We start from the raw sequence: 22,514 nt of genomic DNA on the forward strand, positions 1-22,514 counted from the left end.
GGTTCTGACTGTGTTTCTATCTCCTTTTGCTTTTGCTTTCCTTCTCTCTTTAACCATTTGAAGAGTTTCTTTAGTCATCCATTGGGGTCTTTCTCTCTTTTTAACTAGAGGTATTGTCCTTTTGCATTCTTCTCTGATAACGTCTCTGACTTTATTCCATAGTTCTTCTGGTTCTCTGTCAACTAAGTTTAAAGCCTCAAACCTGTTCCTTATTTGATCTTTATATGCTTCTGGGATGTTATTTAAATTGTATTTTGGCATTATGATTGCTTTGTTGGTCTTCTTTAGCTTTACTCTGATTTTCGATACGACCAGTTCATGATCTGTACCGCAGTCTGCTCCTGGTCTTGTTCTTGCAGAAAGTATGGAACTTCTCCACCTTCTGCTACCAATTATATAACCATTTGATTCCTGTATTGACTGTTTGGTGATGTCCATGTGTATAGTCGTCTTTTCGGTTGCTCAAACAGTGTGTTCGCAAGAAACAAATTATTGGCTTCACAGAATTCAAGAAGTCTTTCTCCTGCTTCGTTTCTGTCTCCTAGGCCCCATTTCCCCACAATTCCTAGTTCTTCTCTGTTCCCTACTTTTGCATTCCAATCCCCCATGATTATCAGCACATCTTGTTGTGGTGTGTGATCAATTTCTTCCTGTACTTCTGTGTAATATCTCTCCAATTCCTCTTCTTCTGCGTTTGCCGTTGGAGCATAGACTTGGATGATGGTTATGTTGATAGGTTTCCCATTTAATCTCATTGATATCACTCGCTCAGACCTTGCGTTGTAGCTCCTAATTGCTCTTGCTACATCACTTTTCACTATTAAAGCAACCCCATTTCTTCTTAATTTCTCATTTCCTGCATAAAATATTTTGTAGTTGCCTGATTGGAAATGTCCCATTCCTGTCCATTTTAGTTCACTCACACCAAGTATTGTAATGTTGATGCGTTCCATTTCTTGCTTGACAATTTCTAACTTTCCTTGGTTCATGCTTCTCACATTCCATGTTCCTATTGTGTGTGTTGTACAACTCCGGACTTTCCTTTCGCATCTGTGCGCATCAACCTCTGGGCTTCCTTTCGGCTTTGACCCAGCTGCGTCATTAGTCACAGCGCTACTCGTACTTGTCCTTTGTTCTTCCCCAGTAGCTCGGTGAGTGCCTTCTGACCTGGGGGTCTCATCTTCCAGCACTATCTCATGTTGCATTTTGGATACTCTGTTCATAGGGTTTTTGTGGTAAGAGATATTCGAGGTGGTTTACCATTGCCTTCCTCCAAGTTTGGATGCATCTTAGTCTGGTGTCTCAGCTTTGACCATTCCGCCATGGGTGCCCCTGCTAGGAGACTAGCCTCTTGGTCTAGACTCCTGACGGCATTGCTCTCAGCTTCTTCAGCACTCTCAACCCCCCTCACCACGTTAAGGTGTGCATCCAAAGAGGAGGATCTATAGAATTAAAGCCATTTAAAACACGTCCATTAAAAAGCCAGTGATAAAGATAAGTAGAGCATCACCCTATTAACAGCCCTTGTAGTCAGTTCCCAAAATCCTGTCGGAACAGAAACGTTTTCATCTGCTGAAGGAAGGGCAGCAGGGGGGGAATCAGTCTAACCTCCCCAGGAAGGGAGTTTCAGAACCTGGGGGCAGCCGCTGAGAAGGCCCTCTCCCGTGTTCCCACCAGATGTGCCTGTGAGGGTGGTGGGACCAAGAGAAGGGCCTCCCCTGATAATCTCAGGGCTTGGACAGGCTCATATGGGAAGATACAGTCCTTCAGATAAACTATGTACTTATTTGTCCCAAAGGTTCACCAACTCTTACTTGCCATATCTTTCCTTCTGCTTTCACAACCAACCCTGCTGATGCAGCCATCCCTAACCCCACCATGCTTCCAGTCCTTCCTTTAAAAGAAAATCCCAATCAATGAACATGCCTTTAGGGAAGGGCCACAGCTCATTGGCAGAGTACATGTATTCCTCACCTATGTCCCAAGTTCAATCCCTGGCATCTTTAGGTGGGGCATAAAACCCTGGAGGACCACTGCCAGTCAGGAGTGGCTTGCCTGGTGAAGCGCAGCTGCAACAATAGCTTTCTGGCAACAGCACCACTGCCACTTACCAGAAGGGGCAAGGTGGGGGCTGAGGTGGCGGAACCAATCCCGCACCCTTGCCTGTGAGCCTGTGCAGCCCCAGCTTTGCTGCTTATTCGCCACTCCCGGTAAGTGGCAGTGACAGCACTGCTGGGAGGCTATGACTGCAGTTGTGCCCCACCATGTGAGTTGCTCCTGCTGCTGGTCACTGTTGATAATACTGAGCTAGATGTACTGATTGTCTGACTTGCTGTGAGGCAGCTGTCTATGTTCCAAGAGTGGCGTGTTTCCCTAAAAATCGCACAACTCAAATGGTCTCTTTAGTTGATACTCTACAACCACCTTACTGGAAATTTCTGTTCTCTGCCTTACCCATCATCTCAAGCCCATTGTGTGCCAAGCCCCCAAGGATGTTAATAGGGTGGTACTTAGCAATTCCAGTTCTTGGACAGCTTCTGGAGTTTGTTGGGGAGGCCCCAAGGAATCTGTATAATCCCAGCCCCAATGATCCCCTATTGCACGCAAACAGACTCTAGCAACCAGTCCCGGGCTGGCAGTGTTCTATCGCATACCTGAGCAGGAAGCTAGCTGCTTGTTCTCTAGACTGAGAAGGGGATGGTTTGCCATAGGTGCCACCAGCCTGGCTCAATGGCAGCTGTGGGCTGCTTTGCGTTTTATGCAACACTTGAATTTGCTGCAGGTGCCATGATGTGAATGCTAATATTTCCCTCAGTGTATGTGCCAAGTATAGGAGGAGGTCCTGAAACACCCCAGTACCCTTGTTGAAATGCTGTGGCTGTCAGGGGTGTGTGTGTATTTATGTACGGATTAGTGTGTATGTGTGTATTTATGCATATAGCGGTATCTAACTTGTGCAAACAGAAATCTTTGCCCGGACAAAACAACAGATCTACCCTACACCCCCAGCATCTCATATGGGTTTTCCCCCAACCTTCCAGAACAGGTTTGAGGAGAGTGTGGGGTACACGGGGGGGGAGTGCATAGGGAGGGGAGGGAGGAGTTCATAGGGAGGGGAGGGAGGAGTTCTGTTGCAGAAGCAAAAATCCTTGCTCTGATGGAACAAGTTAATTGGATGCCACCCATAGCATTTAAGAACCTACATCAAAAGTGTGTGTGTGTGTTTCTATATCCATCTATCTATATCCACATACACATGTGCACATACACGTATACCTGTAGCAAATAATGATGAATGCATAAAATGTGAAGTTGCCCCCCCCATCTCTTTGGAGCCTTGTCTAGGAATCTGCATGAGGGAATGTATTCTCTGCATTCATACTCATTCACCCAGAACAAGCGGGTTTTCGGAAAGGGCAGAGCACTATCGATCATTGCGCCACTCTACATTTTATAGCTAGGCAGTCAATGATAGGCCCCACAAAACATCTTTATGCTGCCTTTATTGATCTGGCGGCAGCTTTTGACTCTATCGACAGAGACCGTCTATGGGCCAAGCTCGCTAACACCAATATAGACAAACGTCTATTACACCTAATCAGAGAAATCTACTCTGATAATTTCCTTCGAATTAGAATGGGTAACAATTTGTCGGATCCAATTATGGCAAATAAGGGTGTAAAGCAGGGTTGCCCTTTGGCTCCGGCTTTATTTAATCTGTATCTAAATGACATAGTTGTTGAACTGATGGGACCAAAAATTTTTCCACCTTCAATAGGTGGGAGAAAACTCTCAATCCTATTATATGCGGATGACATGATTCTCATGTCTCTTACTCCCATAGGCCTAAGGAGGCTTTTGTCCAAGCTGGACGATTTCTGTAAAAAAGAATCACTACAGATCAATTACCATAAAACAAAGACAATGGTCTTCGGGAAAAGATCTATTAAACATAGATGGGCCATAGGAGAACATCCAATAGCCCAGTGTCGCTCGTTTAAGTATTTAGGGATTTTATTCCAAGATTCTCTCTCTTGGAAAGAACATATTGCAGCCGTTAAACTTACAGCTTTAAAATCCCTTGGGATGATTCTTAGATTTTATAGAACTGAGGGGGGTCACCTGATTGCTCCCGCCCTAAAAATATTCCAGAATAAAGTTCTTTCACAGATTACATATGGGGCTGCCATTTGGGGTTGGTTGATCCCTCTTTTCTCCACATTAGAAGCGGTCCAAAATAACTTTTTAAGACGGCTCTTGAGTTTACCTCCTGGCACTCCTTCAGCATTGATGAGAGCAGAAGTGGGCTTACTCCCTGTTAGCGCCCGTATACATGAAACTCTGCTGATATACTGGTCCTCCCTAACTAACGCAACTTCTAGGATACTAGTCAAGGCGTGCCATGAAATTGCTGTTAAGGATAGGTTTTGGAGCTCAAAACTTCAAGCGATTCAGCTCCATTATCATATCTCTAATCAGTCAAATTTACTACTAGATAAGTCTGAACTTCGTAAACAGATACAAAACCACTGTATATGGATGGATAACCTGACAATTTTGAATTCCAACTTTTCGTCATGGTTTGGGGTATATAAAAAAGACCACTCCATTGCAAATTATCTCTTACTCCCCCTTCCGGTCCATTTACGACATGCCTTCACATCTCTGAGATTTCAGACGATGCCAAATGCCTTTATGTTTGGCCGTTATCTTCAGATTCCGAGAGATCAGAGGAAATGTGTATGCTGCTCCCAAAAGGTGGAAGATCTCTTGCATTACATATTGGATTGCCCCATTTATGCTCAACCAAGATCCCAGTTTCTTAATCCCCTTCCCAATTTCCAAGGGCCTGACCGGGCATCCCAAACTATTTTTTATCTTTTGTCCGATATGGACTATAGGGTTACTTACAGGGTGGCTCACTTTGCCCTCGCGGCTCAAAAAATGAGGGCTAAATATATTATTGACCAAGTTTTTAAAATCTTATATAGGCTTTATCGAAGAACGTATATTTAGTTTTATTATAGTTATATTGACTAAAGCTTTTAAATCTTGTATAGGCTCTCTCACTGAATGTTTTTCTTTCCTCCTTTTAACTTTTGTTTTAATTGGTCTTACATGATTTTATACTTTGTTATTATATATGTATGTTGTGATGGCCTATGGCCTGGCAATAAATTCTTGGACATACTCTGATGAGGAAGGTAATCCCTCCCCATAATTTTAGGGAATTGGACAGCTGGTATATATGCATATATTTATATTTAACCCAATATCTATTTTTGGATATACAGTTTAAAGAATTTGGGGTTGTTATTTTTTTAGCATGCCACTCTAGTCCCTCTGGTCAACCCTGGCCCCTTTTAGTCAGCAAAGATGCTCACATAAACATGTGTGTCTGTATGTCTGTGCGTGCACGCACATACACAGAGGGGAAAGTAGCATGGAGAAGTGGCTCTGCCTCTTTTCTGGTGCACTCAGTGTCATAACAAAGTAACAGAGTGTGGTAAACATATAACAGAAAATTAATATATCCTAAAAGTGTATTACAGGATGGAACAATGTTACAAGACACATGTTTCCAAAATCCATGTTTGCCTTGTAATGAATGCTGGGGTGGGGGTGGTATTTGCAGAGCAAAACCTGGTATCAGAGATGTGCTTAACCCTTCCCCCACTCCTCTCTCAGGCTCTGAATAATTTGTTCCTTCCCCAGCCAGGCTCTGAGAAAAGACAGAAGTCTATTGTGAGGGATGGTGATGCTCACAGCATTGGAGGAGAGAATGTCAGGGAGAATTGGTGGGTGGCCTTTGAATACAAGCAACCACGATACAGTCACCCGTGTTTGTCAGGGTAATGTCTGGTTGCACCTTTGGAACAATAATAGACGTGGTCCAACCACTTTGCAGGGCTTGGTGTCCACCCTGCATGAGGGGGATGACTTTGGGCAGCTGGCTCTGGTGAATGATGCCCCCCGTGCAGCCACCATCCTCCTCCGTGAAGACAGCTGCCACTTCCTACGTGTGGACAAACGGGACTTCAATCGCATCCTCAAGGTGGGCCTGGGATCTTTCCACCCTGGGATGGTTTGCAGCACTCAGTAGACTTTGACCTGGGAAGGAAGCTTGGCTCAAGCACAAGCAATCTGAGGGATCAGGAGGCAGGAATGAATGAAGTTACCAAAGCTTTCTCCGGGACTCCTGCCCCATTATGTGCCTGAACATGCTCCCCTCCTCTGTACACCAACCTTCTTGCTTTCAAGTCCCCCCCCCTTCAAGACCTTTCCAGAAGCTACCTGGCCTTCCCTTAGGTGTTCTTTGGATCTCTCCTACTCTGGGATCCATTGTGAAGGGCAGGTTATAAAATGACCTTATTATATCAATCGATAAAATACAAGTTGCCCTTTTCCAATTAGACATTTGTCTGTTCCTGGCTAGTCTTTCTCCGCTTCCATTTTATCAGTTTAGAGCAAACTGTAAGCGCCACTTCCTGTCATCTGCTGGGTGTTAAAAAATAAAATGAGTGTGGTGGAGCAATGATGGCAGAGCTCAGTATGAAAGGTGGATGGTGCAGCCAGTGGAGACTGGTGACCTCGATGTCAATGGGGCAGCGAATCTGCTCTGGGTTTTACAGCTCCTTGAATCTGTGGATTAAAACCCAGAGCAGATTCTCTGCCCCGCTGATATCTAAGCCACCAGTCTTCACTGGGTGCAGTCAAGTACCAGCAGCCACAATCATAAAAATTAGCTGTATGGTAGTGTCCAATGACATGTGCTGATTACTCTGAGATCAGGGGAGGGAGTTGCACAGGACTAGTATCTTGATGGGATGCCTAATGTTGAATTTGATCCTTGATCTGCTTTTGAAAGGGATGCCTGTTATGATGAAGTCGGGGCCACATCAATACCATACATTTAAAGCACATTAAAAACCCATGGCTTCCCACAAAGAATCGTGGGAACTGTAGTTTACTCCTTGCAGAGCAATTCCCAGGATTCTTTGGGGGAAGCAGTGTACTTTAAATGCGCTTAAAATGTATGGTGTGAATGTAACCTGAGAACATCTGCCTAGGGCCAGGAGCTTGCTTAATGTGTGGTAATGCAACCCCACTCACTAGCTTCTGCTTTCCTCTCTAGGATGTTGAAGCCAACACCCTGCGGCTGAAGGAACATGGGATGGTGGTGCTTGTTCTGGAGAAGAATTCAAAAGGCAGTACCTCCAGTCACCTTCCTGGGACTCCAGGGAGCAGTAGGTACAGCGGTCTGGCCCCCATTTCCCTGCTCCTCCCTTAAGTAGCTTCTTTCCGCTGCATCCACAAGCTCAATTTCCTCATTGTTTTTCAGTTTTCCCCATGAGACAGGGTAGGGCGTCAAGAACTTGTGCTTCTTTCCAGAAGTACTCTTGGAAGTGCTGTACAGGCAGCTGCAAAAGCAGCTCATCCCAACGGCTCTGCTGTCTTTTCTGTAAAATTCCGTGTGAAATAGAATCAGAGAGAAAACTTTACTGTTCTCCCCACCCTGAATTGCAGGAAGACGTGTTTAAATCTCCATTTGCTCAGTAAGATCACTGTGTGAATAGTTCTCGTGTAAACTGATTGTGTAGTTGTTCTGCATGCTTATTTTGCTCACAGATACACTGCATCCTATGCAGCTTCAAGATGACAAAATCTGTGATACAGTGCAACTGTGGGCAGATGTTCACTTGTTGCTTGAGTGGCAATTGTAGACTACAAAACCCATTATGCAATGTGATTCTAAGCTAATTAATCATATGCCACACAAACCTGGGGCTTTCAAAATCAGCTAATGATACCAAGGGTGGGCTCCAAAACTTGCCTAGCGTTTGCTGCTTAGCTGCATCTTCTAAGACTGGTTTCCATCTTGTAGTTATGCTGCCTGAGATGCCCATGCCTTGTTCTTCTATTCAGGTATTCAGTGATGGCTGGGACCCCTGAAAAAATACTTGATTATCTGTTGGAATCCATGCGTCCAGACTCCACCCTCTCTGATCCTGTAGGTAAGTAAAGAGAATTATTAGAGCACACAGGAGAAAAGTCCATGCCAGTCATTGCCTAATGGGCCACTTTAGTGCTATGAACAGGGTGGAGAAACCAGCTTGTCAGGAGCAGCCCTTAGTGCTGGCTTGTCTCTGGGAAACAACTGATCTTCTATGCCTTTAAAGGCCACTCCATTCATTTTAACAGAGGGGGTATCTCCACATGCATATTTCTCGTTGTTAGTGCGGCTGCCTTTTCCCTTAAAGTGAACAGGACAATGGACTCTTTTAACACATGCAAGATGTGTACATTGGGCTGTATGTTAGGATATACAGGTAGAAATGTGAATTCAGATCTCCTGTGGTTTGCTGGTAGTAGATCAGATCCTCTGGCCTGGTAATCCATTGTTTCACAGGGCTTCTCTGGTCTCTCTGCAGACACCTTCCTTGGAGATTTCCTTCTGACGCACGATGTATTCATGCCAACGCCACAGCTGTGCCGAACTCTGCTCCAGCAATATCCTGCATGGGATGTGTCTCCATTGGATCCTAGGCTGTAAGCCCTAGTCAGCAAGAGATTCTGTTTGAAGGACCATTTTGGAGACCCAGCTATGGTGGGCTACTGCTTGCTGGCAAGCAACTCCCTGCACACACCCCTCTCACCTCTGGATTGGTAAATAGCAGTGCTGGGGAGGAGATAGGGTCACTTGGGAGCCAGGTTTGGCCCAGGGGCTGCTAGTTGCTCATCCTTGCCCTAGAGAGATAAAAACTGGCCTTGTCAGAATAGTATATGTTTTAATTAGGGTTGCATCATTTAATTGTAGAATTAGTTCGTTCAATCAATTAAAAGACATTTGACTAAAAAAGGTGCCCCTCATTAATTGAGCAGCATATTTTTTCAGTATGATATTAAAATGCAAATTCTTATGGAAATGGGAGATGGCAAAAGAAGCCTTCGCTTGTGCACAATAGGAATGCCTCTTCTAAGACGATGCCTGCTGAAAATGTATGTCTCCACTTAAACATCCAAGAAAGTATGCTTTCTGCTCTGTAAACATTTTTACCCATATGCAAATTTAAATGATACATTAATTGATTACAACTCATATGATGAATTGATTTCATATTTAATTGGATTTCAGCCTAAACTTTTAATGGCTTGGATCCAGTCTAAATTAGATCATGACTAATTTGTCCCATTGATATCAGAAGGACTTAAGTGCAACAAACCTATGTTCCCAGCTATATCTGTTAATATATAGTTTTTAAAAATTTATTTTACAAATAGCACATTTGATATTGTTTTGTTTCAAATGTCTACAGTAATATCAGAGCATTTCTATTGTAGCCAAGTTTGGTATTGACTGTTAAGAAAATCATGAAGTTTTCCCCAACATCTCTAGTTTCCCCCCCGAGTCTAATACTTTCCTTAACTGTTCATGGTCACAAAACATTGATGCCAGTGTCCAAAGCAGAAATCTGTATAACTCAACAATTCCCTTCCAGAATTTTGAATTTAGTTCATGAAGTAAAACATTTTGTCGTTAAAGTGTCAGGAAATTTGAAGTATGTATTCACCAGGCTATTTACTGTCAGAGTCCATGTCAGAGCCAGTGTCAGCACCTGGAATCTTTGGGCAGCTGCCAAGGCCCCAAGGCCCTGGAAGGGCCCTCTGCTGACTCCTGCCAGATCCTTCCCCCCCCCCCCCAATTTATATTGTTTTCTTGGTCTGGCACTCCAAGCAACAGCTGGCAGCTGGGTGTAACTGCCATTTTAATTTTCCAAAATGCCCCAAGTGATGATACTGTGGGAAATTAAAATGTCAGGCACCCCGTACTGCTTGAGCAATGCTGCTACTGCCTGCTGTTGTTGCCAGGTAAGCCTGTCAGGGCCTAGCAACAGAAGAGGAGGCCAACCAGAGGGCACTTTGCCCAGGATCCCCTAAAACCTAAAGCTGGCCCTGGTCCAAAGGGCTATCTTGTGTATAGTTACTTTTCTGTGTCTCCTTAACTGACATTCACCTTCCATTCGGAACCTTCGGAGGGCACTGAACAGGACAAAGCTGCCTACATCCTGGGGAAAAGGCAGAAGATCCTGTGGCTGGTGAATCAATGGGTGTTGCTCTATGGCCGCCTGCTGCAGGCAGAATCCAGTGCTGTGTCCTTCTTGCAGGTAATGGGGTGGGTGTAGGGAGCACTAGAGGTGCAACATCAAGTGGGCATGAGTAAAAGTAGGCTTTGATTTGTAGGAGAATGCCTCATGGAGATCTGTGAAATTGGGCCCTGATAGTTAGTTTCTGCCAATATTAGACATACTGCAAATCAGGAGGGGGGAACCTCTGGGCCAATCAGGGCCTGCCAGGGGGTCCAGTTTGGCCCACAAGGTCATTTTCCCCAAACCATGCCCACTATCATCTGATGTCACTAGTAATGTCAGGTTCTGGGTGGGAGAACAAGGTTTAATCCTGCATTGGCTGTGTTATCCTGTTCCCATCAGGGAACAAGACTGTGCAGCCAGGGCAGCAATATTTAATCCCTGCTCATCACCTGTGTCACCCTGGGCTCCTACTGGGAGGAAGGGCGGGAGAGAAATCTAATAAATAAATAATAAATTAATAAAAGTGCCCTTTGAAGCAGAATGAGTGTGCTGCTTCAAAGAGGTTTTTGCAAAGGCTTTAAGACGGCTCCTACTCAAATGGGAGTGCAGAGGCTATCTTAAAGCCTTTTGTAAGTCTCCCTCCTTTCCCTTTAAGTTCTCCATTTCAGAGATTTAAAAGGGAAGCACAAGGGATTTTGAGAGGTGGGCATCTCTGTTCACCTCTCAAATTTGGCTCACAAGGATCTGGCCCATGGGAACCCAAAAGGCTTCCCACCCCTATGTTAAATCCATCTGCAACTTCTCATGGGCCTTGGAAACAGACCTATGCAGTACAATTCTGTGTGTCTCTACACAGTACAAGGAGGACCTACACTCAGGCAAGCATGTAAAGTGTGTGTGTACCTGGCATACTGCCTTCCAGATGTTGCTGGACTCTAGCTCCCATCAGCCCCAGCCAGCATGGCTAATTGGTGGTAGGAGTTGTAGTCTAGCAACACCTGGAGGATACAGTATTGCCCCCCCTCCATGTTTATGCAATTGTCTTAGTAGATCCCTGAAAATGCAGTGATAGCTCCTAAGAGTTGATATTTGTTGTAGACACCATGGTAGCGGGGGTTGAAACACTGGGTTACTATACCAGAGAAATGTGCTAAGGCTATGGGTTCAGAGTGGGAGCCTCTCTTTTGCCATCACTTACAGTCCTACCAAACCCTCACTGTTTTTGGGGCAACAGAGAATGAAGCATTTTTCAAAACTAGCTGTTTCTGAGAGACATGTGGCTGCCCCCCAAAATGGCAGCCTCTATGTCTAGTTCTTCCCATTGCCTTGTAATGTCTAGTGAAACTGAACATATGACATGATGTCATCACTCTCTGCATTTTTCTACCTTATTTTCTACCTACCATTTTTCTACCTTATTGACTGCAGCTGATGAGGATGGGAAAACCTGCTTAGCATGGTGTTTCTTTAGGTAATATAAATTTTTTAATGAATGAGTTATAAATCAGTCCCAGAGCTGGATACAGTATAAAAAAATTAATACGTAATAAAGTCAAGCAATCTGAAAAAATCAAACTTCAACATCAAATATACATCACAATACTGTGAGTGACAAAACTACTCCTGTCAACAAATGTTCAGTTTCACCAGCTGTTTCACCAAAAGTAGGTGTGTCGGGTGACTGCAGTGTCTCCCATAATGTCTGGCTTAACTGTCAGTTACAAACATTACCCTTGGGCATGTTGGTTGGCGTGAGATTCTGTCTCTGGGAGGCTGGCCCACTCCCACTTGCTCAGCATCTCTGCTGCAGTCAGCCGGCTGCTTCGGCTAATCAGTGTTAGCTTTTTTCTCGCAGAGCCTGTCTGAATGCGCTGTCCAGGATGCTCGTCTGGGCCCCCTTCTTAGGGAACAGATGCAGGATCGCCGGAGGAACCGAGTGTGAGTCTTTCACCCTGCTTCAATTTGTGTTTGCGTTGTGAGAGGTTTGGGGTATATGCAGGATGATCAGGCAAAACTAATGGTACAATGATTAATTTCCTCACGGCAACGTCTCATTTACCTTAACAACAAAGGGTCTTGTGGCACTTTAAAGGCTAACAAATTTATTATGGCATAACTGTTCATGGACTGGAATCCACTTCATTGAATGCACGAAATGTTCTCCTTAGTTGCCTTTTGCTGCAGCTAATGGAGCTACTCTGCTGGAAGTAATTTACTATTTGTCTATGCAGGGAATTTGGGATCCACTGTGGCTTTTCAGCATGAATTTGCCACGTGACTGCACAGCAATGTACACATGTGGACGACTATAGCGTTACCTTATCTCCTGAACTTTTGTATAGGAAAAGGGAAATGTGGAGTAGCCTTCAGATGTGAAGTTACTCAGTTAATCAGACCAAAGTTTAGCCCTTCTTATCTGGTAGGTGCTCATCCTGTCAGGTGATCAATGGTTGTTCTGGAAGATTCTGTGATGATGACACAAATGGATCTGAGAGGACTTTTTTTTTAGTTGCTGCCTCAGCATGACACTTCACTCTTCCATTCTGACATGGGGAGATGTTTTACTAGTTATGATGGCTATGTACTACCTCCAGTATGCCTCTGAATACCAGTTGCTGTGGATAATGAGCAGGAGAAGGGCTATTGTGTTCATGTCCTGCTTGTGGGCTTCCCAGAGGCATTTGATTAGCCACTGTGAGAACAGGATGCTGGAGCAGACAAGGCGTTGGTCTGATCCAGCAGGGGCCATCTGATATTCTTAGAGGTGAAGGGGCATCAGATAACATCTGGACAAAAGCTAGATGTGTCCCAGTTGGCCATTCCATGTCCAGGTTTGGTGGGTTCAGTTACCTTAATGTTAGAGCCTGGGTTATGCCTTGATGTGTTACTAATCTCTTTCATCTCTGTAATTTTATGATTGCTGCTTTGCTACAGAGTATGTTTCTCTCACACTTGCTGCACATTATCATTGTCATCGCTATCACCATTATTGTTATTATTTCAATTTATATCCTGCCGCTCCTCCAAAAGGAGCCCAGGGCTCTGTATGTGTGCGCTGCAAGACCCAAGCCAGCCTGAATAGCTGTTAAGGTCTGAAGTAGAATCCTGATCTTTCCCCCTTTTGGACAGGTTAGAAAACGGCAGCAACTGTGCATCTCCGAAGCTTCAGGTAAGCTACTGGTCCTTAACTAGAGAATCTACAATTCTTCACTGATTCCCTACCCCTAAGATTCTGCGCTGCAATCAGTAACACAAAGCAGACAAACATGCTTAATTGTTTTAATTCATTTAGGTGTGTCCCCACCCCCACCCCTCACAATTTGAAATATTTTTGTGAGGAATTACAGCAGAACTTGAGGTAGTAGGCACACCAGAAAAGGCAATGGATGGACAGGAATAACATCATTCCATTCCACTGCACGTGGGATGGGGTGGGATTATCCAGAGCTCTCCTCTTTTTGCTTTTAGGTAAACTTGATCGGATTATTTTTCATTGTATTTTTCAAAACAATGAGGTCTACTAATGCAGGGACAGAATCTGGGATGGAGTCATCTCCACCTTCCACTAGAACAGAAAGCAAGGTCCAAGAATTCATAGACATGAATATGATAGGTAGATTCTAGGCTCAGTGTACCCATCAAATAGGGTCTGCTGTTTTGCCTAGTCGGTAAACCTGTGCAACACCCAATGTGTCACGTCTCCAAGGTTGTGTGTACATCAGACATGCACACACAAATCCAAAATTCTGCATCAAGGCTTCCCAAACTGTGTCCCAGAAAAGCTGAATCCTGCAATTTGAGTAAATTCTGCAAATTTTGAACAACTGCATAAGTATGTGTATCTTGCAAAAATGTATTCTGCTTCTTCTCAAAATAGAGTGGGAGAGACAGTCAAACTCTGCCCCTGGCTGAAATCCTGCTTTACACACCACTACTCTAACCTGTAAGATCTCCTTGCATCTCCACCTCTCTCTTCTGAAAACAGGGGCACACGACTCTAGTCAAACCCTGCCTCTTTCTACTCTAAAAGCTGGTGTGAGCAGCTTGAGTGCACTTGCTTAAAAAAATTCAGCTTCAAAGAGATTTTGCAACTGATTGGCAGATCAACCCCTTCCCCCTCCAGGTGTGGCTAATGGAAACGCTTAGCTGTAGGCGACTAGCATGCTCACAGCCTGAGTCTTTTTGACGGGCCTAGAGCTAAGAAACATCAGGATGAAAGAGAATCCCTTCACACCTTAAAGCTTCCTTTTCTCTCTCTCATCCCCAGGTGCGAAGCGCTGTGGACTGGTTTGCCAGCCAGGAGCAACCATTTCTGAACAGCAGCTACACTATCCGAGCCAGGGACAAAGGTATATTTATCTCTGTTCCTTGCTCAGAGGCAACCCTGGCTGCCATCTGCTTTATATTCTTCAGTCTGGATTGTTCTTGCAATGCCAGGATGCCATGGCCAACACGGGATGTATATCAAGCCCCCAGTTGGCTACAGTCCATGGCTGGAGGGTTCTGATTGGCTAGATATTGCCACAAGTTGTGTGGCCATGTTGTAATTGGCAATATCAGGGATTAAGCCGGAAACCTCCTGCATGCAAATTGTGTGCTCTACTCCTAAGCTACAACTCCTTTCCTAATGCTCCTTCCTTTTGCTTTACACTCTCCCTCTCTGCTTTTCCTATATAGTCCCATATGACGTATACAGGCCAGACTATTCCTGCCTCACGACGCTGCTACAGGTGAATGCTTCAGTTCAGGAAGTGCTTGCGTCACTGGCAGACTGTCCTGGTTGGGGCAAAGAATGGATCCTTGTCAAGGTCAATTCAGCAGGAGGTGAGTGAGCCAGGGATGGGCTTCGCTGCCTAGTTCCAATTTGCTTGTATTCTGATAGTCCGTCGTGTGATCCCGATCTGCCCTTTTTTCGTTCCTGCTCGCTTTGGCACCTGCCAATCTGCTGGGTGTTTTTGGCTGTGGAAAAAAATTGCGCAATTTTTAACGTAAATGCTTATGTAAATGATTACAGTGTTCCATGTCGTTTATTTTTTTCTATTTATCACACCTACACACTGTTATGAATGCATTAACTTAGAGGAAATCATGAAGATAATTACATAAAATCAGGGGGGGGGATTGGAAACAACTCCGTGCCAATTACAGCCATGGCCCACTGCAAAAAGTCTGTGCCAATTACAGCTGCAGCTCACCACAAGAAATCAGTGCTGGTCTGAAAAAATAGCAGATTGTTGAATTCAGTTTGAATCCAGTACTAAGTCCAATGTAGCAGACATTCTCCCCCATCCCTAGCCACACCTCTGAGGAAATAAGTGGCTGTCCATAGCAGCCTAGCAAGGATCACCTGGAGATGCAGCTCGCACTGTGCATGCAGCCCCCCCCCCCAATGTGCATCATTTCACAGCCCTTTCTCGAGGGTGAAGTTAGACATAACATCTTTTTTTTATAGCAACGGGGCTGCTGTGGAAGCATTCTTGCTTCATTCAGTCCATAGATGCTTTCGTCTCCTATGTCAACCTGTAAAAACTGGTTCAGCGGGTTTATAACAGAAGTGTATGGAATGGGCTGGCTGTACCATTGGGCAGATTGAGGCAGCCACTTCAGGATGCGGATGCTGGGAGATTGCTGTCCTCGTTTTCCTGAGTTGCTGTACCTGTGGCAATGATGTTTGCTTGTTGCGGGTCTGCTGGGCTCATTAACAGGCAAGGAAACAGCTAGCCCAGGCCAGCACGTATATTGCTTATTTGTGTGTGTGTGTGGGTGTGTGCACGCGCTGCTCCAGACATGTTGTGGTTTATTTTTGTCCCGCTTTTGATGCATTATAGCCTTTCTGGACAGCAATAATGTGGTATCAATGAGGAAACCTCACAAAATAAACCTACCACTAATGCACTATTACTGTGTTAAGAACATGTTGCAGAATACACCCACAATAAAACACCAGTGTGGAGGGGCTCTCTCTCTGTGTGTGTGTGTACATTGCTCTGCTCCCACGACACAGGCTGATGCCATTGCTGCTGCATAGTGTGAGTGGGCAGGAAGCAGGTGCCAGGTGGTGATCAGGTCGTAAGCAGCAAAATGCCTTGGGCTGGTCCTGTGCAGGTCCACAGTGCTGCTTGGTTGGCTCCCATGAAATCATTAAGATTTCCTGGGAATGTTGTCCCCAGAGAGATTCACCTAGTGCCATCGCTATCAACCTTTGGGCACCGGGTGAAGATGTTCCTATTCACCCAGACATTTTGCTTTTAATTGGTGTTCATCTTTTAGCTGGGTGGGGCAGGACGTGTCCTTTTTATGTTACTGCAGGATGAGGACTTTTTGCTGATAATGTTCTTTTATCTTCTGATGTGTTTTAAATTTGGTCTTGTATGCTTTTTAAAAAATTGTAAGTTGTTTTGAGACAAACTTTTTGTAGTGTGACAAATTAATAATAATAATAATAATATCCCACTCACCCCTTCAATCTGAAGAGCAGGTTTGCACTTTGAAGATAAAATTTCCTTTAAAAAAAGGTATCATGAAAAAGGCAATGGATGAATGGATAGTGGATCAATATGTGATACTTTTTTAAAAAAGGTAGAGATACTGCCTCAAGCATGCAGAGAGTGGCAAGGCTGTTGGCTGAGCCAGTATTTGATTCACTAGTATGAAGGTGTTGCGACTACAACCTGGGAGACCAGGGTTCGAATCCCCACATAGCCATGAAGCTCACTGGGTGACCTTGGGCCAGTCACTACCTCTCAGCCTCATGACAACCCTTTTCATAGGGTCGCCATAAGTCAGAATCAACTTGAAGGCAGTACATTTACATTTTTAGTATGAACTTCTCATTTTCAGTTACAAAGAAGGGAGAGAACCAGGCTTTCCCAAGGCCATGGTTGCTGCTATGACCTCACGTTTTATTTCCTCTGTTGTCTTCAGTAACATTTTATGAAGCTGAATGTCAGATTAGCTGTTAGTTTCCCCCTTCCCTTATGCTTCAGTGGACTGGCTACCTTTAAATAATAAAAAGACCATATTTACATTCATTCATGTATATATTCATTGTTATGTTTCTTCAAGTCGATTACAACTTATAGTGACCCTATGAATCAGCGACCTCCAATAGCATCTGTCATGAACCACCCTGTTCAGATCTTGCAATTTCAGGTCTGTGGCTTCCTTTATGGAATCAATCCATCTCTTGTTTGGCCTTCCTCTTTTTCTACTCCCTTCTGTTTTTCCCAGCATGATTGTCTTTTCTAGTGAATCGTGTCTTCTTATTATGTGTCCAAAGTATGATAAACTCAGCTTCATCATTTTAGCTTCTAGTGATAGTTCTGGTTTAATTTGTTCCAATTATTTGTCTTTTTCATAGTCCATGGTATGCTCAAAGTTCTCCTCCAACAGCACATTTCAAATGAGTGGATTTTCTCTTATCCGCTTTTTTCACTGTCCAATTTTCACATCCATACATAGAGATAGGGAATACTATAGTCTGAATGATCCTGACTTTAGTGTTCAGTGATACATCTTTGCATTTGAGGACCTTTTCTAGTTCTGTCATAGCTGCCCTCCCCAGTCCTAGCCTTCTTCTGATTTCTTGACTATCGTCTCCATTTTGGTTAATGACTGTGCTGAGGTATTGATAATCCTTGACAAGTTCAATGTCCTTATTATCAGCTTTAAAGTTACATAAATCTTCTGTTGTTTATTAGTCACTTTATGTTCATTAGTCACTTTAATGTTCATTAGTCACTTTATCTAAAAAAAAGAGAAAAACAGAAGTATTAAAAAATGCAAAACTGCTCCAGGAATTTGTGGTGGCCCCCAAATTATGGAATGATTTGTTGGACAAGGTGCGCCTGGCGCCAACACTGCTATCTTTTCAGTGCCAGGTCAAGACTTTCCTCTTCTCCCAGGCATTTTAGCATGTGTTTTTAAATTGTTTTTAACTTTTTTAATTGTGTTTTTAAATTGTTTTTTGTGTTTTAAAATTTGTATATTTCTTTTTATTGTTTTTAATTGCTGTAACTGCTAGAACAAATTAAACTAGAACTATCACTAGAAGCTAAAATGATGAAACTGAGGTTATCATACTTTGGACATATCATGAGAAGACATGATTCACTAGAAAAGACAATAATGCTGGGGAAAACAGAAGGGAGTAGAAAAAGAGGAAGACCAAACAAGAGATGGATTGATTCCATAAAGGAAGCCACAGACCTGAACTTACAAGATCTGAACAGGGTGGTTCATGACAGATGCTCTTGGAAGTCGCTGATTCATGGGGTCGCCGTAAGTTGTAGGCGACTTGGAGGCACATAACAACAACAACAATTGCTGTAAACCGCCCAGAGAGCTTTGGCTATGGGGCGGTATATAAATGTAATAGATAAATAATAAATAAATAAATTTGTGAGTTGTGTTTTAGGGATGACACAGATCTAGGCAGTTGGTGATATCCATGACCATCTTTTGCTACAAACTTGCAGAACCAGTTTTATTTTTTTTAAAGCAGGGGTAGGAAACTGGGTGCTCTCTAGACGCTGTTGGACTTGCAGCTCCCATCAGCCTCAGTGTGCATGGTCAATGACCAGGAATGATGGGTTGTAATCCAACAGCATCAGAAGGATCACAGGTTCCCCATCCCTGGTTGACCTTGGAAAAGAAAAATTACATTGTTCTGAATGTGGAAAGGATGCTTTCAAAATTTGTTAATGTCACATCTGCCTCCATTTTTATATCCACTCAATCCTTATTATGCAGACAAAGGGAATGGGTGTCAGGCCAGACTAGGGGTGGCCAGATTTCAGGGTTGCTGGATCTTCAACTTTTTTAGTGAAACCCCGGATCTGTTAACCAGAGCCAGGTACATAAGACATGCAGTTAGGATTAAAACACAGGGTGCCTCTGGCCACATCCAAAGCCAAAGGATTTGTTTTCACTACCAGAACCAATCTGAGTTTACAGTCCTGACACAGAAAAGTCCACCCCTGATTAGGTTTCTTCATTAATTTAGGCAGAAAAAAGTTGTTGTTAAATTGAGAGTTGGAAACCCTTGCCAAACTATTGCAAATAACTCTACCAGTAGATCCCAGCCTACCTTCTGCCCACCCCTGAGATAGACAATTAGGCTGTGAACACACTAGTCACCAGAACAAAGCATTTCCATTAGCCACACCTGGAGGGGGGGAACGGTTGATCTGCCGATCAGTTGTGAAATCTGTTTGAAACTGAATTAAAACACACACACTCAAGCTGCCCCTACCAGGTTTTATAGTAAAAAGTGCAGGGGGTCGACTAGCATTGTGTTCCCCCGTTTTCAGGAGAGGTGGAGACACACTGAAACCAGACCAGTGAGTGTGTTTCCACCCTTAGACTTGGCAAGAGTTTAATTTTGGTACTTTGTGCAACTGTGCTCTCTTGTGGCATTTTGGGGCAGTGCCATGTCTCTTATCCATTCTGATTTCTTTCTGGCAGATAAAGAGGTGTTGCCCATGGAGACCTTTGGTGTGTTTACATCCCTGGGATTGAATGAGAGACTCTTTGCTGCCAGTGTCCAGGAACTTCACAGCTTGGTGAGTGTGTTTTTCTTGCACATCCACGCATTACATTGCAGTTCTTCTGTGAACCTCTTGTGTTCATTCCCTGCCCCGGCCCCACGTCTTTTCAACACGAGTCCTAGAAATATATCCTGCCCAAGTTCTATTGATGTAAGCATCTGACAAAGGGAGGATGCATGGCAAAAAGACACAGAGAGAAGGGGTCTCCGATTTTTGCTGCTTCCAATACAAATAGTGCACTGAACAATATTCCTCATTGTAAGGAATCATCTGGATAGCTGGCTGCGGCTCATTGTGCCAAGGGAGGCACCAAATCAGATTTGCAATTGGCTGCTGATTCACAAGTGGGAAGATCAGCTTCCATGATGTGGCAAGCCTCTATGACTGCATCACTTTCAAAGGAAACAAACATCTAATTGTCTAGGAACATAGGAAGCTGCCTTATGCTGACTCAGAGCTTTGGCCCATCTAGCCCAGTGTTGTGTACACTGATGACTGATGTCAGCTTTCCAGGGACTTTTGCATGCAAAGTATATGCTCTACCACTGACCCACAACCCTTCTATATTGGGCAATAAAAAAGAAGAGTCCATTCAGGGCTAGCTCAATACATCTTTCTGACTGAGGCAAAGGACAAGATGGTGTCTTTCTCCCATTCCATGTAGAAAACTCAACTAGACTGGCAATTGAATCTTACTTCAACACTGGTAATGGGACAGTATCCTCCACTGCACCAGAGAGCAGCAGGCTAGCTTAGGAGGAAGTAGGGCAGGTCACGTGACCCATACAGCTCTCTCCTCCAACACTTCACCACTGCTTTCTTGGCCCCAGCAGTGGGGATATGATTAGCATGCTTATTGATGTTTCTATGCTAATTTTTTTTGGGGGGGGTTAAAACATAAGGTGATTGGTCGTCTATGTAAGTCGCCTAGAGATGAGAACTAAATTAGGTGAGAAATAAAATGAATTATTATTATTAATCACCACCATGATTTCCTGAGGCGGCTGGCCTGATGCCATTTCGTGTATCCAAACTATAGCAGATATAGCCCTGTTTAACTTTGATGGCTTCTTGCAGACGATCTTGGGAATTCTAGTTTTATGATGAGGACTAACAGACAGCACAGGTCCCTTTACACAATGGGGAGGGCACAGCAGAGTCAGTTTAAAATATAGGTTAGGCTTGCAGTGTGCATGTGATGTATTTGTGATGGTGGGATCGATACAGCTACATCCGTACTGTGACCAACTTACAGTTCAGGTGTGGCTTGGGGGGTGTATCCAGCGTAAAGCGCTTACATGGCGGTGTCCACGCCAAGTGAATTAACATTGTTCTTTCCGTTTGCATAGGCCCCTCACCCTGAGCAGCAAGGCCCCACTGTAGGCTCTTCAGAAAGCCTGGATTTCATCAGTTCCAAGGACCTGGCCAATCAGTTCACTGAGCATGACTGGAACCTCTTCAAGAGCATCCATCAAGTACGGAGATTTGTCCATACCTGGAATCTGTTGTCATGAGACACAAGACTCTGGGATAGAGGAGATTTTGCTGCACACACACCCCAACTTTGCATTTATTTATTTATTACATTTATACCCTGCCTTTCTTTTCATGATTGAAACCCATGCAGCTTACATATGGTTCCCAGGCGGTCTCCCATCCAGGCACTGACCAGACCTGACCCTGCTTAGCTTCAGCAGGGTGCTGGCCTCATGTGCCTTCAGACCATAGCCTGGGACCATTACTTACCCTCATGACCTTGGCACTGAGCAGAGGTTTATGGCAGCTGCCTTGCATGTGCAAGCTGGAGCAGAGTGGAGTTCTCTGACTGGTGGGTTGCATGACTTAAGCGGAGCAGAGCCAAGGCCTTGTGTTTTTAAGGTTGGAGTTCAGCGGAGACTCTTCCGGCTGTTGTATTTTTTAAGGTGGAGCTGTTCTACTACGTTTTTGGGCCGCAGAAGTTTCCCAATGCAACCACGGCCAACCTAGAGCGCTTCCTGCGTCGTTTCAATGAGCTGCAGTTCTGGGTCACCACTGAACTCTGCCTTTGTCCTGATGTTATCAAGAGGGCCCAGCTGCTCCGGAAATTCATCAAACTGGCTGCACAGTAAGATTCTGATTGGTAGGAAAGTAGTTGGACAGATGTCAGGTGTGCGAGATGGACTTTGTTTCTTTTCACTAGAACTCCAAGATTCAGCAGCCTCTACGTATGAGACATCCTTAGTATTAAAGAACAGGGCAACTCTGAGGACATGCTCAACCAGGAAATGTGTTCTCAATACCAGAACTAAGTTCATAGTCTGTTCTCAGAAAACTCCATTCCTGGTTTTCTCCTAAGCTTTCTTTGTCTCAATAGCCCTTAATGTCAATGTGATATCAGGGTAGAGTAGTCACAAAAATTAAAAATACCACAGCAGCGAAACCAGAGCAGATCAACAATAAAGCAATAATGGCGGCACAGCCAGATCCAGACACAGTCAAATCCATTTAAAGTGTCTGTATATCAGTAAAGTCTTTATGTTATTGCCGTTGTTAAGCAATTGGGAAGTGGAGATTCTTGCTGATCTCTTGCAAATCGTCCAGTGATCTGCCTGTAGACCTGAACTACCTTCCTCCCAACCCTGTATCCAGGTCACCTCTTTTCCCGGGAGAGTGTGGCTCTGGGTACTGTGGAAGTAGGTAAGCAAGTCTTGGGTTTCACATGGGGAACATCTGGGGTTTCAGACTCAACCTTGTTCTAGACTCCCGCCTTGGACTGAGTGTCTCTTCTGTCTTTGGTTTTAGCCTGAAGGACCAAAAGAACTTGAACTCCTTCTTTGCAGTGATGTTTGGCCTGAGCCATTCCACCATCAGTCGCCTCTCCAGGACCTGGGAGGTA

At 44.3% G+C, this 22,514-nt stretch overlaps 1 protein-coding gene across 3 annotated transcripts in view; it reads left to right on the forward strand.

Moving 5' to 3' along the window:
• RAPGEF3 (Rap guanine nucleotide exchange factor 3) overlaps window positions 1-22,514 on the forward strand; it is a 66,320-nt gene that overhangs the window by 37,281 nt on the left and 6,525 nt on the right. For all 3 annotated transcript variants that reach the window (XR_009761170.1, XM_061614544.1, XM_061614543.1), the window contains exons 10-22: window positions 5,909-6,055; window positions 7,136-7,251; window positions 7,927-8,015; window positions 8,433-8,511; window positions 10,016-10,166; window positions 11,947-12,029; window positions 13,221-13,260; window positions 14,359-14,440; window positions 14,769-14,915; window positions 19,557-19,654; window positions 20,989-21,114; window positions 21,562-21,743; window positions 22,421-22,511. Coding sequence is in view for 2 of the 3 variants with exons in the window: in XM_061614544.1 (XP_061470528.1) it covers window positions 5,909-6,055; window positions 7,136-7,251; window positions 7,927-8,015; window positions 8,433-8,511; window positions 10,016-10,166; window positions 11,947-12,029; window positions 13,221-13,260; window positions 14,359-14,440; window positions 14,769-14,915; window positions 19,557-19,654; window positions 20,989-21,114; window positions 21,562-21,743; window positions 22,421-22,511 (1,431 nt within the window). In the remaining variant the exon portion in view is untranslated. The remainder of the gene's footprint in view (window positions 1-5,908; window positions 6,056-7,135; window positions 7,252-7,926; window positions 8,016-8,432; window positions 8,512-10,015; window positions 10,167-11,946; window positions 12,030-13,220; window positions 13,261-14,358; window positions 14,441-14,768; window positions 14,916-19,556; window positions 19,655-20,988; window positions 21,115-21,561; window positions 21,744-22,420; window positions 22,512-22,514) is intronic.

The sequence above is a fragment of the Rhineura floridana genome, chromosome 3 (genome assembly GCF_030035675.1).
Source record: "Rhineura floridana isolate rRhiFlo1 chromosome 3, rRhiFlo1.hap2, whole genome shotgun sequence".
Taxonomy (NCBI): domain Eukaryota; kingdom Metazoa; phylum Chordata; class Lepidosauria; order Squamata; family Rhineuridae; genus Rhineura; species Rhineura floridana.